The sequence below is a fragment of the Cinclus cinclus genome, chromosome 12 (genome assembly GCF_963662255.1).
Source record: "Cinclus cinclus chromosome 12, bCinCin1.1, whole genome shotgun sequence".
NCBI classification, from domain to species: domain Eukaryota; kingdom Metazoa; phylum Chordata; class Aves; order Passeriformes; family Cinclidae; genus Cinclus; species Cinclus cinclus.
In genome coordinates this window covers 20829163-20848084 of record NC_085057.1, presented here as the reverse complement: position 1 = coordinate 20848084, position 18922 = coordinate 20829163, and the positions used below count along the sequence as shown (strand labels likewise).

The 18922-nt window shown below is 43.3% G+C and overlaps 1 protein-coding gene across 1 annotated transcript; it reads left to right on the top strand.

Annotated features, from left to right (window-relative positions):
- The first annotated feature begins 602 nt into the window (after positions 1-602).
- On the top strand, positions 603-18202 carry SLC6A1 (solute carrier family 6 member 1). The gene is made up of 14 exons (XM_062500937.1): positions 603-837; positions 2212-2343; positions 3654-3754; positions 5133-5242; positions 5360-5492; positions 6746-6880; positions 6998-7101; positions 7448-7572; positions 9560-9672; positions 11724-11855; positions 12877-12979; positions 14230-14330; positions 15737-15904; positions 17757-18202. The coding sequence occupies exons 1-14, from the start codon at positions 603-605 to the stop codon at positions 17859-17861; spliced, it is 1797 nt and encodes a 598-aa protein (XP_062356921.1). The 3' UTR covers positions 17862-18202.
- Positions 18203-18922: the final 720 nt, after the last annotated feature.

Here is an 18922-nt window from a genome sequence, read left to right as displayed (position 1 = left end):
GAACAGAGGCTGGACAGAATTAAGGGAATAAAGCAGGGATTTCTTAAAAGCCCTTCAAGGGATTCACCTTGGGCAGTACAAGAGCCTGGCCAGGGCTACACCCAAGATGGACTCAGAGTCATGAGTGTTCACACTTTTATAGGTTTTGGTCCAGTTCCATGTTGGGGTTCATTGTCCAATTCCAGCTCCAGGTTCTGCAGTCCCATCCTCCCACATTCTCTCCTCAATTCTCTGCTGTTTGCACTTTTTGGGGCTGAAGCTGCAGCGGTGTCCTTGGTTCTGGGGCTGGAAAAGGGTTTTTGTCTGGTTGAGCTGTGAGGAGACCTTGCCAAGACTTTATACGCAGTTCAGAGTCACCAATGCAGTCCAGAATCTGAAAAACACAAAACCCAGAAGCTGAGGCGTGAGTGTGAGTGTCCCCGTGTCGCGCAGGTGGCTCCGGACCGCGCTGAGGCTCCGCGTCCCGGCTCTCGGGGCCGGCCCTGCCCACGCCGTCGCTCCCGGGTGGATCGCCACGAGCCGCAAAGCTGCTGTCCACGTGGACTGGTGCTGAAATCTCCCGCCCGGCCGCCGCCAGAGCCTCGCCAGCCAAGCCCAGAGACATGGCCACCAACGGCACCAAAGTGGCGGACGGACAGATCTCCACCGAGGTCGACGCCTCCATCACCAACGACAAGCCCAAAACCTTGGTAGTAAAAGTGCAGAAGAAGAAGACGGATCTTCCCGACCGAGACACCTGGAAAGGGAAATTTGACTTTCTTATGTCCTGTGTAGGTTATGCCATTGGCTTAGGGAATGTGTGGAGATTTCCCTACCTGTGTGGCAAGAATGGTGGAGGTACGTTGGCTGTGTTCGTGTTAGGAGTTGCCATCAAATTGCTAACTAATTCAAACTTGGTTATAATAGATTTTTCATGCGCATATAGTTGGTTTTGGTTGGGGATTTTTTGTTGATTTTCCTTTTTTTTGGTGGGGGGGGAGTTGCAGGATTATTTTCTTGGAGTTTTTTTGGTGATTATATTTTGGTTTTGGCTGGTTGGGTTGGGTTGGTTTATTCGGGGGATAGTTTCTTTGCCTTTTTGTTTGATTGCTGTGATGTTTCTGGTGGGGTTTTTGAGGTTTTTTATTATATTTTGGGTCTTTTGGGTTTTATTGTTTTGGTTTGCGGTTTTGTTTTTTTGTTTATTTGCTGTGGTGTCTTTTGGGTTTGCTTTTTTTGTGGTTGTTTTGTTTTGGATTTTTTGGGTTTTGTTGTTTTAGTATTTTTTGGTTGTTGATTTTAGTTTGTTTGCTGCGGGGGGGTGCTGGAGGATTTTTGGGGGGAATTGTTTTCTTTTGAGTTTTTGGGTTTTGTTTTTAGTTTTTAGTATTTTGGCTTTATGGTTGTTTGCTGTGGTATTTTTGAGGTTTCATTTTCTCGGTTGGTTGGTTTTGGTTTTTTGGGGTTTGATTTTTTTGGTTGGTTGGTTTTTCATATTTGGGGATTTTGTTTGTTTTTGGTTTTGTTTTTTTTTGGTGGGTTTTTTGAGTTTTCTGTTTGTTTTGCTTTTCTTTGGTTTTTGTGTTTTTTTTTTTTTTTTTTTTTTTAGTTTTGTTGTTGATGATGATGTTTTGGCTTGGTTTTTTTGGTTTATTTGTTTTTTTTAGGTTTTATTGCTTTCCACTTTTCCAGGAGGTTCAGAGCCATTTTGGAGCGTGGAGCTCTGCTTTGAGCTCTGCCCTAAAGTTTATTCTAACTCCTAGTTGCAGTTGCACATAAGAGGCCAGAAAGTATCAGAGCAGAACTAAAGCACATTGCCCTCCACCCAACCCTGCATATCCCTCTCTTTTGGGCTGAGTTTTGAGGGGATTTCATGGGGTTTGTAGCTGACTCTGAGCTCCCCACAAAAGGCTGGAAAGCAGCCAGGGCTGGTTAAAGCTTTTGTGCTCTCCGTGAGAGGTGAAGGCAGCAAAGCCACAGGCTTTTGGATTTCAGCTTTTTACTTCAATAGAGAACGTTTAAAAAACAAGAAGTTACATCTACCCCTTTATTTTCACCTCTTGAGGGGCTGGTTCAGAAGCGCACCTGTGATTTCCACTAACATCTTTGAAAAGTTACATCTGAGAGGAAAAAAACCCTGTGGGCTTCTTTTCATATGCAACACAGATGGAAACTGAAAATTCAGTTGTGTTTTTCCCCACCCTAACTGACTTTTTTGGAATTTCTTTTAAGGTGCATTCCTGATTCCCTATTTCCTTACTTTAATTTTTGCTGGAGTGCCACTGTTCCTTTTGGAGTGTTCCCTTGGTCAGTATACATCTATAGGAGGCCTTGGAGTGTGGAAGCTTGCTCCAATGTTCAAAGGTACAGTATGGATTCCAATTATTTCTCATTTGTTTCCAAATTGCAGAAGTTCCACAAAGTGCCAGAGCAAGGATTTTTCTTGGTGCCTTTCATTTATATTTCAGCCATGATTTTACCAGAGAAGGTACTGATTTTCTGAGGCATAACTGATGATTTTGAAACGTGCTGGGCTATATATTTTGTTCTCCATTAAAACTAGTAATATTTAGGCATTAGAATCACTACAAACATATTTTTGGACTTCAGAAACTCTTGGGTTTTTTTTTGTAGAAATGCACAGACTGTTAAAAATAGCATACCCAGCAGTAGTTGTCTGAGCAGGTTTGGAATAGTTCGCAGCAATTTGATAAATTTTTCTGAGCTCACAGAGATTGGTACCACCTTTTTTAAATTGAAATTCAAAAGCCAGACACTTTTGGCAAGTTCATGCTGCATTCCTCAAGACAAACTCACTCCACACTTTGAGTTTGCGGTTTGATTGCCAGAACCCCAGGGTTTTAATCTCGATTCTGCACAGACCCACAAACCTCTCAAAGGATGCTTTCTCCCTTCTAATCCCAACTCCTCTGACACTTCCGAGCTCCTGAGCTGAGTTCTGGCCCAGCAGAGCTGCACGTGGTGTTCCAAATTACCTCACACAGTAGGACTGACAATTAGCACAGGGTAAACTGAGAGTCTGTTGAGATTGAATTTTGCTCTGGCAGGTTTAGCATTAGGAAAATGCAGAGAGATGAAATTGTTTCTCACACAGAAGTGTTTTTGCTCGAGTTGCTGCTGTTAGTAGGGGTTGGTACAACCTTGCTTTGCATTATCCTGATTATTGTGAGCACTCCCTCCTGCTCAGGGTCATGGAACAGCTGTCCTGAATAGTTTAGAGCACCCCTGGAGTGTCCATGTGGAGCATCCTCATGGTGGAACCCTGACATTTCTTTAGTCAGCCTGTGCCGAGCACCAGGCACTCTGCTCTGTGCCCTAAGTGCCTAGGACCACAATCTCTCTATGTGTGCATCTGCCACAAGCTCCTTTGGGGCTGCTGTTCCAGAGAAGGAGCTGATTTAGCTCTTTTTCCTGGGACTAAAACATGCCAGGGAGCTCTCAGCAGCAGCAGGTGGGACTGCACCACAGAGAGAGCTGAACGTGGCAGTGAACTCCTGGGTAGCTGAGCCATCACCCAAATAATGACCTCTGTGGAATGCACTTCTGCAATTCTCACTTTTGCAGCATTTCCCAAGTGGTGTCTGTCCCATGAGATGTGTTTGCCCTGAGCTGCAGCTCTTCTCTTGTTTCATTTATCTTTGTTTTCCTTACAGGTGTGGGGCTGGCTGCTGCAGTCCTGTCCTTTTGGCTAAATATTTACTACATTGTGATTATTTCGTGGGCCATATACTACCTGTATAATTCCTTTACCACTGTAAGTGTGTGTCAGAGGGTACGGGGAATTGTTTCTTCGATGTAAAGCCAAGTAAAATATGGATGCATCGCTAATCTGCCTCTGTGTAGATGTGTGAGATCAACAGAGCACAAACAGAAATATGTGGGATAATCCATTCTTACTGGGAAAAAAACCCTATTTTGTAAAAATCCCTTTTTGTTTTTTCACTCCACGAGAAATTTAGAAAGAAAACTGAGCTTACAGGCCAGTCACTCCCCCAAGAAAAATTCTAGTGTACAACTAATTATTTTATTCCTCCAGTAGCAACCACACAAACATGAGTTCTTTGGGAAATGGTATCATTGCAATGTGGCTTAATGATGGAGGGTTTATTAAAGAAACCCCCATGGAATGGAAGGTCTGTGATTTGATTAGCTCTGAACTTCCATTCATTGCTGTTATTTTTGCTTTGTTTTCTTTCCTGTTTATTTATTTTTAGCTGTCTTTTTTTTCCCCTTCAAGGGTGATTCATCAGCTGAGTAAGTCTTGTCTGATTTGTGGGGTTTGGCCATCTCAGGAAGCATTCTTACATAAGTTATATAAAATTAATGCATCATTGTTCAATTGTCTCTTCTATAAATTTCGCTCATGCTTGCTTGTTCTTGGCTTTAAAGAATTTTTCCTTGATCAAATTTGCATTAATTACTGTCTGGGAGTGGCATGACCACTTCTGCTTTGTTGTCCTCAGAATTGTTACTGATGTGAAAGGTCAGGCAGAGTCTGGAAGTGTTTCTTGTGGCCCATGTTCAATGAATATTGACTTCTAATTCCCTTGAAGCCTCTTATCCCTGTGTATGGAGCACTCAGTGCCCTGATACAACAGTCCTGTGAGACGATTTTCCAACAACTGCCATAAGAAGGATCTATAAATTATATGTAAATGAGGCTCATTCTAATGGACACCATGAGAAACAGGTTCTGCTCCTCAGATCTTCTGAATGAGTGAATGGACACATGCAGAACATGCACGTAGCAAACAGAAATTTTACCTTTTTCTAGTTATCCCCTGACCTGAGGGGAAAATGAAAATCTCTGATCAATAACCATGCAAATTTTATTATCTCTTGTGCAGCAAGAGGTACCTGGACCTCCAGGAGGTCCTTTCTGCTGTTTCAATATACTCTCATGGTGAGTGTATTGAATCCAGAGTTTGGGCTGCTAGGTTAAAGGAAAGAAGGAATGTTTCCAAGTGATGGGAATTTAAATAACTTTCACCCCAGGGAGATCAATGTCTGCAGAGCTCCAGGTGCTTTAGTTCTGTGCTCAGCTGTCAGTTCTAGCAAAGAAAGAGATACTTGAGGTAATTCTTTCTTTAAAAGTGTTTGATTTAAGGTTTTTGGTTCTCTCCCTTCACCAGACCCTTCCTTGGAAACACTGTGAGAACCCCTGGAACACTGAGCGCTGCTTCTCCAACTACACCTTAGCAAACACCACCAACATGACGAGTGCCGTGGTGGAGTTCTGGGAGTAAGCTCATCATTTCCCTCCCTTCTTCCCATGCATGTGCAAGGACCACCTCGTTATCCTTCCTAGTTCATCCTCTGAATTGTTTGCCAAATGCCCCGTTCTGTTGGCTCGTTCCAGACGCAACATGCACCAAATGACCGATGGCTTGGAAAAGCCCGGGCAGATCCGATGGCCACTGGCAATCACCCTGGCAATTGCCTGGATTCTGGTGTATTTCTGTATCTGGAAGGGGGTAGGCTGGACTGGAAAGGTAAGATTAAAAAGTGCTGGAAATACCTTTCAATTAAAAATGCCCATTTTGCTCAAATATTCTGAAAATTCTTGAGGTAAGAGGCACTGGGGGCAGCTTGGCTATCAGAGCTCTGGGAAGTATTTAATTTGTGTTTTCCTGGAGCCCCATGTCTTTTCCATGCAGCCCCATGTTTTAGAGAGTTGGCTCCTCTGTTGCTAGGTCAGACCACAGCCATAGATGCTTCACTTACAGGCCTCATGGCTTGGCCACGTATAAAATCAGCTAAAAATATTCCTGCTTGCTCCTGGGATGAATATTCCAGCTGCTTTGGGCTGCAATAGAGTGAGGGGGAAGTGGTTTGGTTTCAGCAAGAATTGTGCATTTACTGCACGGCTCTTGCTGGACCTGGGTATGTAAGGAAGTGTTGGGGAGAGCTGCTCCCACCTTCCCTCATGTGAGTGAGAAACATTTGAGGTCCTTTCACAGGATTTCACACTGTGCTTCTTGGGGGCTGTGAGTAGAAATTAGGATTTGCTAGTCAATTAAAGGAAATTATATTCTTGAGAGACCTTTCTGAATGAAGGAGCAGCAACATCTGACATTGGTTCATGCCTTTCCCTGTCAGGAGAAATCCTAGGGAAATGAAAAGCTCCAGTAATGGGGTTTGGTGTCAACTGAAGGGTTGGGTTAGAGGAGCTCAGGTCTGGTGTAGAGGACTGGGATTTCTTCACACTGAAGGAACGGATTGTTAGCTTTTGACAAGAAGTTATAACTGTGACCCACCTCGAACCACGCGTTGAATGGGGCTTAGCTGAGCTCAGAGAAAACCATTTTCTTCCTCGTGTCTCCAAAGCACAAAGAGGGCAAAAAGAGGGCTGAGTCTGACTTCAGAAAGGGTTTCTATAGGACCTCTGAAAAGGCAAGAATGTAGGAGCCTGTAATACAGAGGAGAAGAGAGTGGGGAAAAGAAACTCCCAGATGTTTTACGAGCAGGATCTTGGTGCCGTGATGCTGCTGCTTTTGGGATTTCCTTGTGTTAAATACCAAAACATATTCTAGTCCGCTCTGTTCTCTTTGCAGAAAAATAGGCAACAGCCACGTGCCTTTAGACGTGGAGTTTAAGGAATTTTGGTGTAGGCATTTCCCAAGCTTTTTAACTGAAATGTGCCTCAATTTTAAGAGCCTCAGTTGCTGCTAGAGTATTTTCAGGGAGCAAGTGCTTTTGATCCTTCTTCCTTGCACACTTACTCTGTCTTGTTTCTTCACATCAGGTGGTATATTTCTCTGCTACTTATCCCTATGTTATGCTGCTTATCTTGTTCTTCCGTGGTGTAACACTGCCTGGAGCAAAGGAAGGCATTTTATTCTATATAACTCCCAACTTCAGTAAGCTTTCAGACTCTGAGGTAAATATTCCACCCTGGTAAACAAAAGTTTCACTCCTCACTGTTCCCCTTTCAGACACATGACCTGCTCCTCAAGTGCAGAAACAGATTTTTTAAAAAATTGTTTCCTGCAATCAGGTTTGGCTGGATGCTGCCACACAGATTTTCTTCTCCTACGGTTTGGGTCTTGGTTCACTGATTGCCCTTGGAAGTTACAACCCTTTCCACAATAATGTTTACAGGTAAGAAGATGACTGCACATATTGCAGTGGCACTTGCCTGTCTCAGCTGTAGCTGAGTTCTGTGTACAGATAATTGAAATAAAGTTTAGTATTGAATATTAACTGTTCTATCTGGCTGGGGTTGAGATGTGTAACTGCATTTACACCAATGGGAGAGACTTCCCAGCATGATATGGAAAATGGGAAATGGGAAATTCTAAGTCATGAAATCCTAAATCACGAAATCTTTCCTCAGGACAAAAAACAAACAAACAAACAAAAAGACAAAACAAACCAAAACAAAACAAAAAAGATGAGCCTTTGCTTTACTTTCCCTGCTGCTTAAAGCCCCTTCCCTTTGTTTCAGGGACTCCATCATAGTGTGCTGCATAAACTCATGCACGAGCATGTTTGCTGGCTTTGTCATCTTCTCCATTGTGGGATTCATGGCCAATGTCACAAAAAGGCCAATTGCAGATGTTGCAGCATCAGGTACCTAATCTCTTTTCCTCTAAGCTGTGCCTCAGTTATTTTTTGCTTGTAGGTTGTTTGTGGAACTGCTCCAAATCCCTCCTCACAGCTCCTCAGCTCCCTGTCCCTTCAGTCTCCCAATGGCAGAAGGAAAAGTGCTGTCCCAGCCCACTCCAGGCAGAGCAGGAGGAATGCTGGTCATTATGGGGTGATTTTTAAGCTAATGTTTTCCAGTTCAATTGGGTTTTAATTCCATTTCCCATTTCTTTAGCCCTTTGAATCAGATCCATTTGTCTCCTATTCAGACCTACACCTATTTCACATGACTCTGTACCTTGAAAGACATTTTATTTAGGGCACGGAGATGTCCATGGGAGGATTCTGTTATTCCTTGCAGTTTCTTGTCTGTCTTCCAGCTGAAAAAGCTTAAAGCAGCAGAGCAGATGGCTGCCCTAACCCAGCTGGTGCACCAGATACTCACTTAGCAGTTCTGGCCACAGGGAGGGATCTCATAACTCAAAGCTTGGATGGAACTCGCTGGTGGACAAAATCTGGATGAGTGTGTTAGCAAACACAACCCACTGAAATATCTCCTCAGTTAGAAAAGGAGAGAATTTAAGCCCTAAAAATCATCTTCAATAAATTACACATACAAAGAGATTAGGTGCAAAATGTTGATGGCAGGGAGTGTTATTAAAAGCTGCTCTGGAAATGCAGTGGTGTGTGAAATAAGCCTTTTGGATTTATGTCTTTGATACAGATAGAGCTGTATAAAGGCTACACCTCCAAACACAACCATATTTTTACATCATATTAAGTACATCTGATAACAGACCTCTGAAAGATGCCCATGACCACTAATTGCAAAGCATATTTGAAAAAATTGACCCTTTAATTAAGGCTTCTATTTCTCCTAGCAAGTTTGGAGGCTGGTGCCAGTTTTACCACCATGAGGGGTTGTTCTGCCATCTTTTATACAGCCTTATAAAACAAATAATATTATTAAAAGGTGTAGCTCCATTTCTGTGGAATGCAAAAAAAGAGTCAAATTAACATATTTATCTGAAGTTTATTTTGCTTTTGGCACTGCTATTTGGAATGCTTTCTGAGCTGCTTTCCAATCATATCTGCTCTTGTTAGCAATTAATTGCTTCAAAATCCTCATCAGGCTTGACAATCCAGGTGTTGATGCGGCCCTTGCTCTGCTGGTTTGGGAGCTGTGACCAAGCACTTGTCACTGACAGACTTTTAATGGAAAATGAAAAATCAGAGACACTCCTTACGTGAAGCACATGAGCTTTATTTCTGTGTTTATTAAATTTGCTAGTTTTCCCTCTGACCCTGACATCCAGATATGCCATGAAAACAAAAAAACTCCTTTAAAATAGAAATTTATATTCTCCTTCCAACCATGTTCCCCCCATCAGCAGTTAGCAAGAAGAAAAAATTAAAAGTTTGGCTGTCCACAGCTACAGAGTATATTAAAACATGTATTTTGAGGGAGTGAACGGAATGGGACAGCAAATGGGAATATTGGAAATGCTGGAAAGTGTCCTCTCCATTTCTGAGCTGTCTGTGTTTCTCTTCTGAACGGTGCAAAGAAGGAGATTGAAGCTGTCAAAACCTGCTTGAGGGGAGAGAGAGCTGAGCAGTGCCTGAAGATGTAACCCTAGCCCAGGATAACACTCCTGCCTTGGCTGTGCCAAGGGGTCTCTCAGGAGCAGCTTCTGAACTGCATTCAGTATTCTGGTTGGTTGGCTTTGGAGGGTCTTGGGGGTGTTTTGTTGTTTTTTTGTTTGTTTGTTTTTTTGTTTGCTTGTTTGTTTTTTTGTTTTGGCTTGTTCATTTTGCAAATCAGGTTCTCGCAGTGGCCGCGTGGTCAGTGGACACTGAACAGCTGAAATCCCTGCTCAGGGGCTGCGTCCAGAGCCACCCAAACACAGCTCAGCAGGAGCAGAGTGCCAGCCCCAGCCCTCCCCTGATGTTCTGTCTCCTGTTTCTCCCCCAGGCCCTGGACTGGCATTCCTGGCTTACCCAGAGGCAGTGACACAGTTGCCCATCTCCCCTTTGTGGGCAATACTCTTCTTCTCCATGCTGCTCATGCTCGGCATTGACAGTCAGGTAAAACTGCAGTGGAAATAAATAAAAATACAGATTTTTCTGCCACTGGCTGGAATGAGGTTGGGCTCTCCCTGTGCTCTCCACTGCCAGCTGGAAGTGGGGCAGGATGGTCCCTGGAATAATCAGATAAAGACTAAGAGGCACTGAGGAAAGACTGAGTAAAAAACTGATGCCGAAACGTTTTTCCTCTTCCATGAACTGTTGGAAGCACATGAAAAACAGGCAGAAAATTTATTCTGCAGGCAAAAAGGAGCTTACCTTTGATATTTCCCCTGTTAAATCACAACATTAAAAATACCTGTGCAATGTTCAGCTGTGCAGGAAACACCGGGATACGTTTTACAAGATTTAGATGCCACAGGTATTTCTGAAAGGCAGCTCCAGAGCTCACCACTGGAGCGGAAAGGCACAGCACACATTTCATTTTAATATCTGGAGTTAATTCAGTAGGCAGTGGCATCATTACTGAGGATATTCTGTGTTTTGATGTCTTCTGAAATCGCTTCCTGAGGGAAAGGATCACAAATGTATTGGTTCAGGCTTTACTTAAGCTCTGGGTGGCATCTGACGACTGGAAATGAATGAGGAGGCTCAAACCTGGGGTTTTGCAAATCCAAAATATTCTCTGTCTAGATTAAACTATTAAATATTTAAGACTTTGTGTCATTAGAAATGTTGATTGTGAAATAAGTAAAAAAGCACACTGCACAAGAGAAAACCCTTTAGAAGTAACTATGTCCAACAAAACCTTTTGTTCATCACTGCTAATTTTAATAGAGAGAACAATCCCCACTGGCAGCATTTAGGAGAGCACCCTGCTTGTTTTACAAGGAATACTTGGAGGACTTGATCGGGAAAGGCCCCACTGGCTTCTGAACTGTGGGATCATTTTTATGACACCAGTCCTAGGCAGATGGGTTAATTCACTTGCAATCAGCTGCAGTTTGCAAACCAGCATCTCCCAGTTCCTAGCACAGCCCTCCCATCATGTAAAAGAATATGGGATTTACTGCCTTAGCACTGTACCAGCCTTGCAGGAGAGAAAATCCATCATTTTCTCTAAATCCAAGCTGACTTCAGCCTGTGAACACAAAAAGACCAAGAGGGCATTTTATCCTGGCAGATGAAAGAAAGTTGAAAATTTACACTTTCTATTTCTTTGTTTTTCAGTGAGCTTCAGGCTTGACATTAAAACCCATTGCTCAGTCTGGGGGGAAACTGCTCTGAAATTAATTGGGTCAAAAATATTCTTGAAAGCACTTGTCTCCAGGCAACTAACAGCTGAGGGAGGTGGCCTAATATTATTAAAAATAATATATATCTACAGGCTGTCATACTTTCTTCATTTTCTGTCTGTCACTGAAACATTTCATACACTGTAATTTACAGGAGCTGTAACCATTGGTTGAATTCTACTTGCTCTGCTGAAAATTAATAAAACTTTACTTGCCTTCTGGTTTTCACTATTTCAGCCAGCATAATGATAACATTTATCTCAATACATGCACACAGAAGGATTCTGGAGTGTGGCCATGATTTCCATTTGGAGGACGTGGCCTCAATAAAAATGTTTTCTGGGGACACAAATAGTAGAATATTTGATTTATTAGATATGAGAATCATATGAGAATCTTTAACCTTCTGTATGAGCACCAATCTGATTAGACTTTCTCTGTGTGTTGGCTTTCTTGTATGTGAGTAAATCACATTAAAAAGAAGTTAATTTTGTAGGACTGAGGGATCAAAGCCCTCAAATGTAGATTTATCATCTTTATTACAAAATAAAGAGCAGTTCCTGTTCACAGAGCAAAAGCAACAGTTCATAGCTTAGAATTTTGAGTGTTCCTCAAGCTGGAAATCTTTCTGCACAGATCTCTTTAGACAGAAACAAGGGTATTCAGGAGCAGAATTTCCAATGCAGTCAAGTGAATTTTCACTTCTTGTTGGACAGCTGCAGCCTCAGGCCAGCGAAGGGTCCAAGAACAAACTGCTCCCCCAAACCCCATCCTCTGGCAGGGCTCTGCATTGTGTTTTGTGTTCCCTTTCCACAGTTCTGCACCGTGGAAGGGTTCATCACTGCCCTGGTGGACGAGTTCCCCAAGCTGCTGCGCAACCGCCGCGAGCTCTTCATCGCCGTGGTGTGCATCGTGTCCTACGTCATAGGGCTGTCCAACATCACTCAGGTACTGCTGCATGGGGGACCTGGGGGACCTGGGTCTGCCACCAGCAGCAGCATTCTCCCTTCCCCAGTCCAGCCAGCAATCCCTGCCAGCCGCTGAACTGGCAGGGATTGACGCTACCCAGGATTTTGGCGGCTTCAGTGTAAAGCGTCCTGTGGTCCATGTGATGTTTTGGGAGTTTAGCTTTGATATTTTTATTTATATTTTATTTATTTGTGTTTGGATTGTTTATTTTATATTAGGATTTTAGCTCTTGTATATTTAGCTTTTGTATTTTTCGTGTATTTGAGATCCTGCAGTTCTTCAGTGTGTAACTCCAAACTCCATACCCAGTGGGAGCTGCTGCTTTCCCATTCTGCTCACACACAACAATTCCTCTCCAGGCTGGCAGTCAAGGACACCTCACTGCCTCAGGGCCCAGAGATGGAAACAAAAGTGAATTGGGGGGAGCAAACTTGGGGTAAATGACTTCATTACCTGCAGCTGTAACTGGGAGATTGACCCCCAGTCTGCAAATGGACCAAACTTATAAAAGAGTGAAAACCCGTGAGCTGGGGTCCATTTTTGGGTGTAGCCCCTGGGGGGCTTTGTCTGCCCAAAATGTACCTGAAGGGCCTTCAATAAACAGAACTGCTTTTATTGCCTTCATTCTGTTTGGCCTCGATTTTTAGGTAGTCCCAAAAAGGATCAGGGGACATCAAAATGCACATCCCCACACTCTTACAGTCCAAAAAGTGGCAGCTGGAGATGTTGACTTTGCAAATTATTTGAGGGAAATTATTAATGACTCAATTATGATTAAATTATCAAACAAAGAGCAAAAAGCAAAATTAAACTTTTCCATTTAAACAGCACCAATATTAATTTTGTCCAGATTGACCTCAAGCCTTACAATAATTTATTGGTCAATTTACAATAATAGGCCCCTAGCCTATCCACCACTGTTAGTTTGTACCTTAGATTTTGAAGCTTTCATTTGAAGCTACATTTTGCTCTATTTTTAATACTTTCTTTTCTGTTTTAGGGTGGAATCTATGTGTTTAAGCTTTTTGACTACTACTCTGCCAGTGGAATGAGTCTCCTGTTCCTTGTATTCTTTGAGTGCATCTCGATATCCTGGTGCTATGGTAAACAGCCTGTTTGTATTTTTTCCCTAATGTTAACACACCCTGAAGATAATTCACCCTCTGATCTGTGGTTGAGTGTGCACGTGCTGGGGGTAGAACTGAAAGTGGCCTTGTTTTTTGTGGATAAAATTGAAAGTTGGCTTGTGGAAAGTGCTGCTGCCTTTTAAACACCTTACCTAGAGGCCTGGGAGCTGTGAAGTGTTTCAGGAATATTCACAAGGTGATACTTCATCTCTTTTCCTGTCCCACTCCCTTGGAAACCTGGATCTTCAGAGGTGTTGAGCACATATTGCCTCAGGGCTCTTGGGATTTGTGATACTTGGTTTTTCCAGAAATTCTCTCACTCCAGGGTCCTGCAGTGAGCCAGGCTCCTTGGTCAGTTAGGGAATAATCACCTTGAAAAATCCAGAAGCCTAGACTGGCAGTCTCTGCCTCTAAGGATTGCTGGATATGTGGGATATTGTCACAGAGTATTTTTGACCTCAGAGCTGTGCCAGCTCCTCTGAGGAGCTGCTCCCATCCTCATCTGGACACTTCAGCTGCTCGAGAGCTGGAGAACTGGAGACCTTCTCCAGGACTGTAGTGGGACTGAGAGGATGGAACAGCATTTGACCAGGGAGAGGCGCTGCTGGTGAGCCCAGCAAATGGGAAAATACATCAAAACTATCCCAGAAATCACAGAATATTCTGAGCTGGCAGGAACCAAGCAAGGAGCTTAAGTGGATGATCCTTAAAGGGCTTGAAGCACACCTTGGAATTATGAGCTCCAGGCTCTGCCCATGAAGAAATCAAAGGCATAAATCTGTGACAGACACAGCTTTGGGAAGCTGGTGCAGAGCAGCAGTAGCAGGAGGGTCTCCCTGATTTCAGATCCTGCATGGTGCCCGTGCATGGTGTGGGATGGGTTGGGGTTTTTATAATTGTAAAATAGGCCCTACATTTCTCATTCTAATATGACCAAGAGTTGAAATCAGTCCAGCGTGTTTCTTGCATCTGACCTTCCCATGTACAGCTTCCTCATTTTGTGTGGGAATAAGTTTGCTGGTCTCTATTTAAATAATTATGATGTGGAAGAGTGAGAACAGGTGAATTTTGGTGCTTTTCAGCTTGCACACTTTTTTTTCCATCCAGACAGAAGAAAGGTTGTCTTGAGATCTTTGTCCAGCTTCCAAATATAATCATAATTTATGACAATGTCTCTCAGATATTACCTGATATGTTTCTGTGCTATTTCTTATTTCTATATCCAGGTGTTAATAGATTTTATGACAACATCCAAGAGATGGTGGGATACAGACCCTGCATCTGGTGGAAGCTCTGCTGGTCCTTTTTCACTCCTATCATTGTGGCAGTAAGGACCGAACTTCTATTCTCTGGTTGAAAGAATGTGAATGAATGGCCTGGGTGTTGCAGCCTTGTCATTTCCACCCCCACAGGTTCACATTAGTTCTGTCCTCACTCCTTTTTTACGGAGTTGTGCAATCCCATTGAAGGCAACAAGCAAAAAGCTTATTTGGCATTAGAGGAAGCTTGTATCCCAAAAAGAGAAGCCAAAATTTTTATTAGGCCTCTGGAAATGCTCAAGAGGTTGATTGGCAGAGTCAGAAAACTGTAAGGAACAACTTTTTGACCTTTTTTTTTTTTTAGTATTCTAAAACAGAATTTAGCAATCTAAAATCTAAATTTTCCACATACACAAAATTACCAACATTCTGTAAACTTAGTTCCTCCACAGACACTTCTGGTGACAGAGCAGGGTTCTAAACTCGTGCTCTTCCCTCATGGGAATCTGTGGCATATAGGAATCATTTTATTCTACATTGCTGTGGGTTTTCTGGCAAACTCTTCAAGGAATCTGTATTGGATAGCACAGGACAGCCTTTTCCTGATCCTAAACTTTACCCAGTTAATCCCATTCAATACCTAAGGAAGTAATAAGCAAAGAAATGTAAATTTACAGCACATACACTGAACCCAGAAGCAATGTAACAAACTAATCAAGCAGCCACTGATACACATGAGCCAACATGTGAAAAGCAAATGAGGAACACTAAAGAGACACAGAAATGTGTTCATGTTGAGGGTTCCTCAAGTCATCCTTTCCCAGATCAAGCAGATTTCAATTTTGTAGAAATAAACGTTCAGAAAGGCATAAGAAACACATTTTATTTTAGTGGCACAGGAGGAGGATGCCCAGCATTGTCAAACTGGCCAGATTAGTCACGTCCTCAGCAGAATGAGCTGCCCAGCCCAGCTCAGAGCAGGGATAAAAATCTGCCTCTGCATCCTCCTCTGGGAATCTGTCCTGCACAAGGCCCCAGCCTGGGACCAGAACGAGCCTCCCTCTCCCCTGGTTCACTTTAGCAGGTTTTCCTGGCTGGTTCAGATGTTTGAGACAGGCCAGGATGGGAGCTTTCCCTGGGAATAGCCTATAGAATTCCATGTCTGCAGGGCATCATTGGAGAACATCCCAAAACCACCATGTGGGTGCAACACGTACATGCCCACAGGTATTCCCAGGATCCCTGCTCTCCCCAGCAGCCCCCTTCCCTCTGGCTCTGTGCAGGTTATCCCAGGAATTTATAGGCACCAGGGCACACCTGGATTATCTGTGGTGCAGGTTTATATGTGAAAATACAGTTTTAAGGTAAAACATTCATTTTGGTAATAGGCGTCGTCTTGGGAAGCCGCACAAAAGCTCGTGAAGCCAGCACGCTGTGGGAATCTCAGCCAAAACCCTCCCTTCTGCTTTTGCAGGGAGTGTTCATCTTCAGTGCTGTGCAGATGACCCCACTGACCATGGGGAGCTACGTGTTCCCAAAATGGGGCCAGGGGGTTGGCTGGTTCATGGCCCTGTCCTCTATGGTGCTGATACCTGGCTACATGGCATACATGTTCCTAACCCTGAAAGGCTCCCTAAAACAGGTAAGTCTGCCTGTCCCCACCCCCTGGGACCTGTGCAATCAAAGATTGCTGGGCACTTCTTTTCTGACATCTATTTTCCCCTCAGTTGTTTTGCTTTGAGCTAAAAAAAAACATTAAAGAGCTGACCAAAAGACAAGAGAGTGTCTGAGCCATCGGCTGCTGAACACAATTCCCCACCTTCCACTGGGTCCTTATCTCTGCTCTGGCAGCTGCAGACACTTGGCATTCCAGCTCCTCACACCTAGAAAACAGAGGAGCAGTTTGCAAAACATGGAAATTGGTCCTGATTAACATGAGACACGCAGCCGTGGATCAAGGCAGGGGATGCTCTGGGGAGCTGGGATCGAAGTCAGGGATTGATCCACAGAGCTCTGGGTCTGCAGGAGTCTGCTCAGTGACCCTGTCCTGCATCTCCCTGATGGTCCCCAAGGCTTTTTCCCTGCACTTCACCTGCCCTGCTCTGCTGCACTTGGGAAATGAAATGTCTTGGGAGCACTTCCCTTTAGCCTTTATTTAAGGGATTTCTGTGAGCAGTCACTTGATGAAGAACATTAGGGGCTTTTTTCTCCTTGCTCTCAGCCTCTCCCTGATTGCTCATCCCATTTTTAAAAGGAGGTAACATTTCTAATGAAGAGAGCCCGGGGTTTTTTCAGTCAGTTTTTATTTCAGTCAGTTCTGAGGTCCTCACAGAAGTGCTGCTAAAAGAGTGCGAAATATTCATTAATACATTATTGCCCCCCACACTGTTCAGGAGCCACATACAATCACCACAGCTCATCATTTTAATCCGGGTGGATCCTCAGTTTTCCCTCTCCAGCTCCTCCTGTACATCATAGCCAGTTTTCCAGCCCAGCTACTGAAACACTCTGTGATTGTGGAAACCAAAGACTGTCAAAAGGAATTTGTCAGAACTTTGGGAATATTCTAAAATCAGCTGACAGAGCCATCTTTGCAAAGGGCTGGATGATCTTAAGCAGAATTGATGAGTGATGTCTCATGAAATACTCGGATCTTGATCCAAATATTTGTCTTCAGCAAATTTTGAAGGACTTAGTGAGGCTTCAAAGAAGTCTGCAAAAAATCTGGGTTTTGCTTTTTTGCTTTTTTTGTTTTGTTTTGTTTTGTTTTTTGTTTTTTTGTTTCCCCTGCTTCCTGTTCTTAGCTTTTACATTTTGAATAAATTTCCCTTGGTCTTACAGAAACTTTTAGGTGCAAAAGGAGAACTGTTGCCCTAAAATACAGCTGTGGGAGACCTCGGTAAAAGTTCCTCATCTCAGCCTTGTTGTGGATTAGGATCTCATTTTTGAAAGCACTGAAAAGTTATTATTAAGTGATGGCAGGAGCCTGCACCAGTGAAAAGCTTGAGGAGCCAAACTAGGATTTCTTTTGAGATATAAACATGAGCTGGGCAGAGAAGCTGAAGGAACAGAGAGGACAAAAGGATGAGGAAATACAGAATAGGAATAAAACACTCTAAAATACAAATATGTTCCATCTGTTTTATCCCTGGAGGAGCTCTCCGTTCTGCTGGGGAGATGCCCATCACTGGTGCCCAGCACAGCTGCCCACTGCAGCCACTGTGCTGGACCCTGGGCTCACAGCAGAGCCTCTCCTCATTTCTTTTCCCCAGGAAAGCTCCTTGTTGGCATCCAGCATCTGGCATGGGGTTTTTCAGCTCCTCCTGTCACGTTCAGGACAGAGGTGGAATTCTGTTTAGTGCAAGTGGCTCATTGCTGGTCCCTGGGAAGATAGGCAGTTGTAAAGAATTCTTTAAATATTAAAAAGAAAACAAAATAGTTAGGTTAGAAAGAGTTTTTTGGCTGCCTCACATTTATTGTTGTCCTTTTAACAGCGCATCCAAGTGATGATTCAGCCCAGTGAAGACATCACCCACCCTGAGAACGGGCCAGACCAGGCCCAACAGAGCAACTCTGCCAACAAAGAAGCCTACATCTAAACTCTTCTCTTGTCCAAGAACCGCTCCTCCTCCAGAAAAACAAAAAATATGGTTGAATATGACCACAAATTCACGTCTGAGAATATAATTACCTACCTCTAGTGGCAAAAAAAACAACAAAAAAACACATTAAAAAAAAGAAAAAAAAAAGAAAAAAAAGCAACAAGGTCATCTCCACTCCGAGGGAATCGCCATGGGTTCGATCCAGCCGTTGCGAGCTCAGATGTTTGACAGTGTTTTTGTGTTCTCCAGCAATCCACAGACTGTTAATGTTTTTATCCTTTCACAATGATAGTTGCATACCTTGGAATTTGTAAGTTGATGTGCCAGGACCTTTTTAATCTACCTTTTAGCACGACTATTTGAAGTTTTGTGCTGCTGATTTTTAGTAGTTGATCACTATTTCTTACCGTTGAATCCCAAGACTGTTATTTCTGACTTTGCAGGAGTAAAATTAAGTTTGGAGTTGTTTTGTACAAAAAGAACGGAGTATTTTGTAAACAAGTGATTTCCAGTGCAAAAGTCTGCCCTTAGAAATTGTTCCAGCTGAGGCCATTTGAGGGGGGAAGAGACTCTTCCTTCGATTAACAGCAGGCACAGCCTTTATAAACATTCCTAGTGCACAAATTGAGTTGTTTGTGGCAGAGCAGCCCAGGCCAAACACACTGGCCATGCTCAGCCTTTCAGGGTGACCTTCAAACAAGGTCATACATTTATTTAAAAATGCATATCTTGCTTCTTATAAAAAGAAGATATCTTTGTGAAGCAATGTTAGAGGCAGGAATACAACTTTTAACTTTTTTAGCAAAGTAATAGCCAAGAGCTCTTCAAGATTCCCAGGAGTAAAATATGAAGTATTTGCCATTTGAGCTCAGACTCCCTGAGCTTTTATCATGCTGTTATCGCTCGACTATTATTGCATTGCCACCAAAATAGAAACCAAAACACCGGCTTAAAGATCGAAGCTTCTCCTTAAAAATTCAAACTTAGGGCTCGATTGATCCTGCTACAGAGCTTTCCCCGTTCCCGATCACCAGCTGCGCATGGTCAGCACTTTGAGA

Coding starts and splice junctions, on each gene's coding strand:
- SLC6A1 (XM_062500937.1), top strand. CDS start 603: ATGGCCACCAACGGCACCAAAGTGGCGGACGGACAGATCTCCACCGAG. Junction 838..2,211: donor GTGTGGCAAGAATGGTGGAG/GTACGTTGGCTG, acceptor ATTTCTTTTAAG/GTGCATTCCTGATTCCCTAT. Junction 5,243..5,359: donor GCCGTGGTGGAGTTCTGGGA/GTAAGCTCATCA, acceptor GGCTCGTTCCAG/ACGCAACATGCACCAAATGA.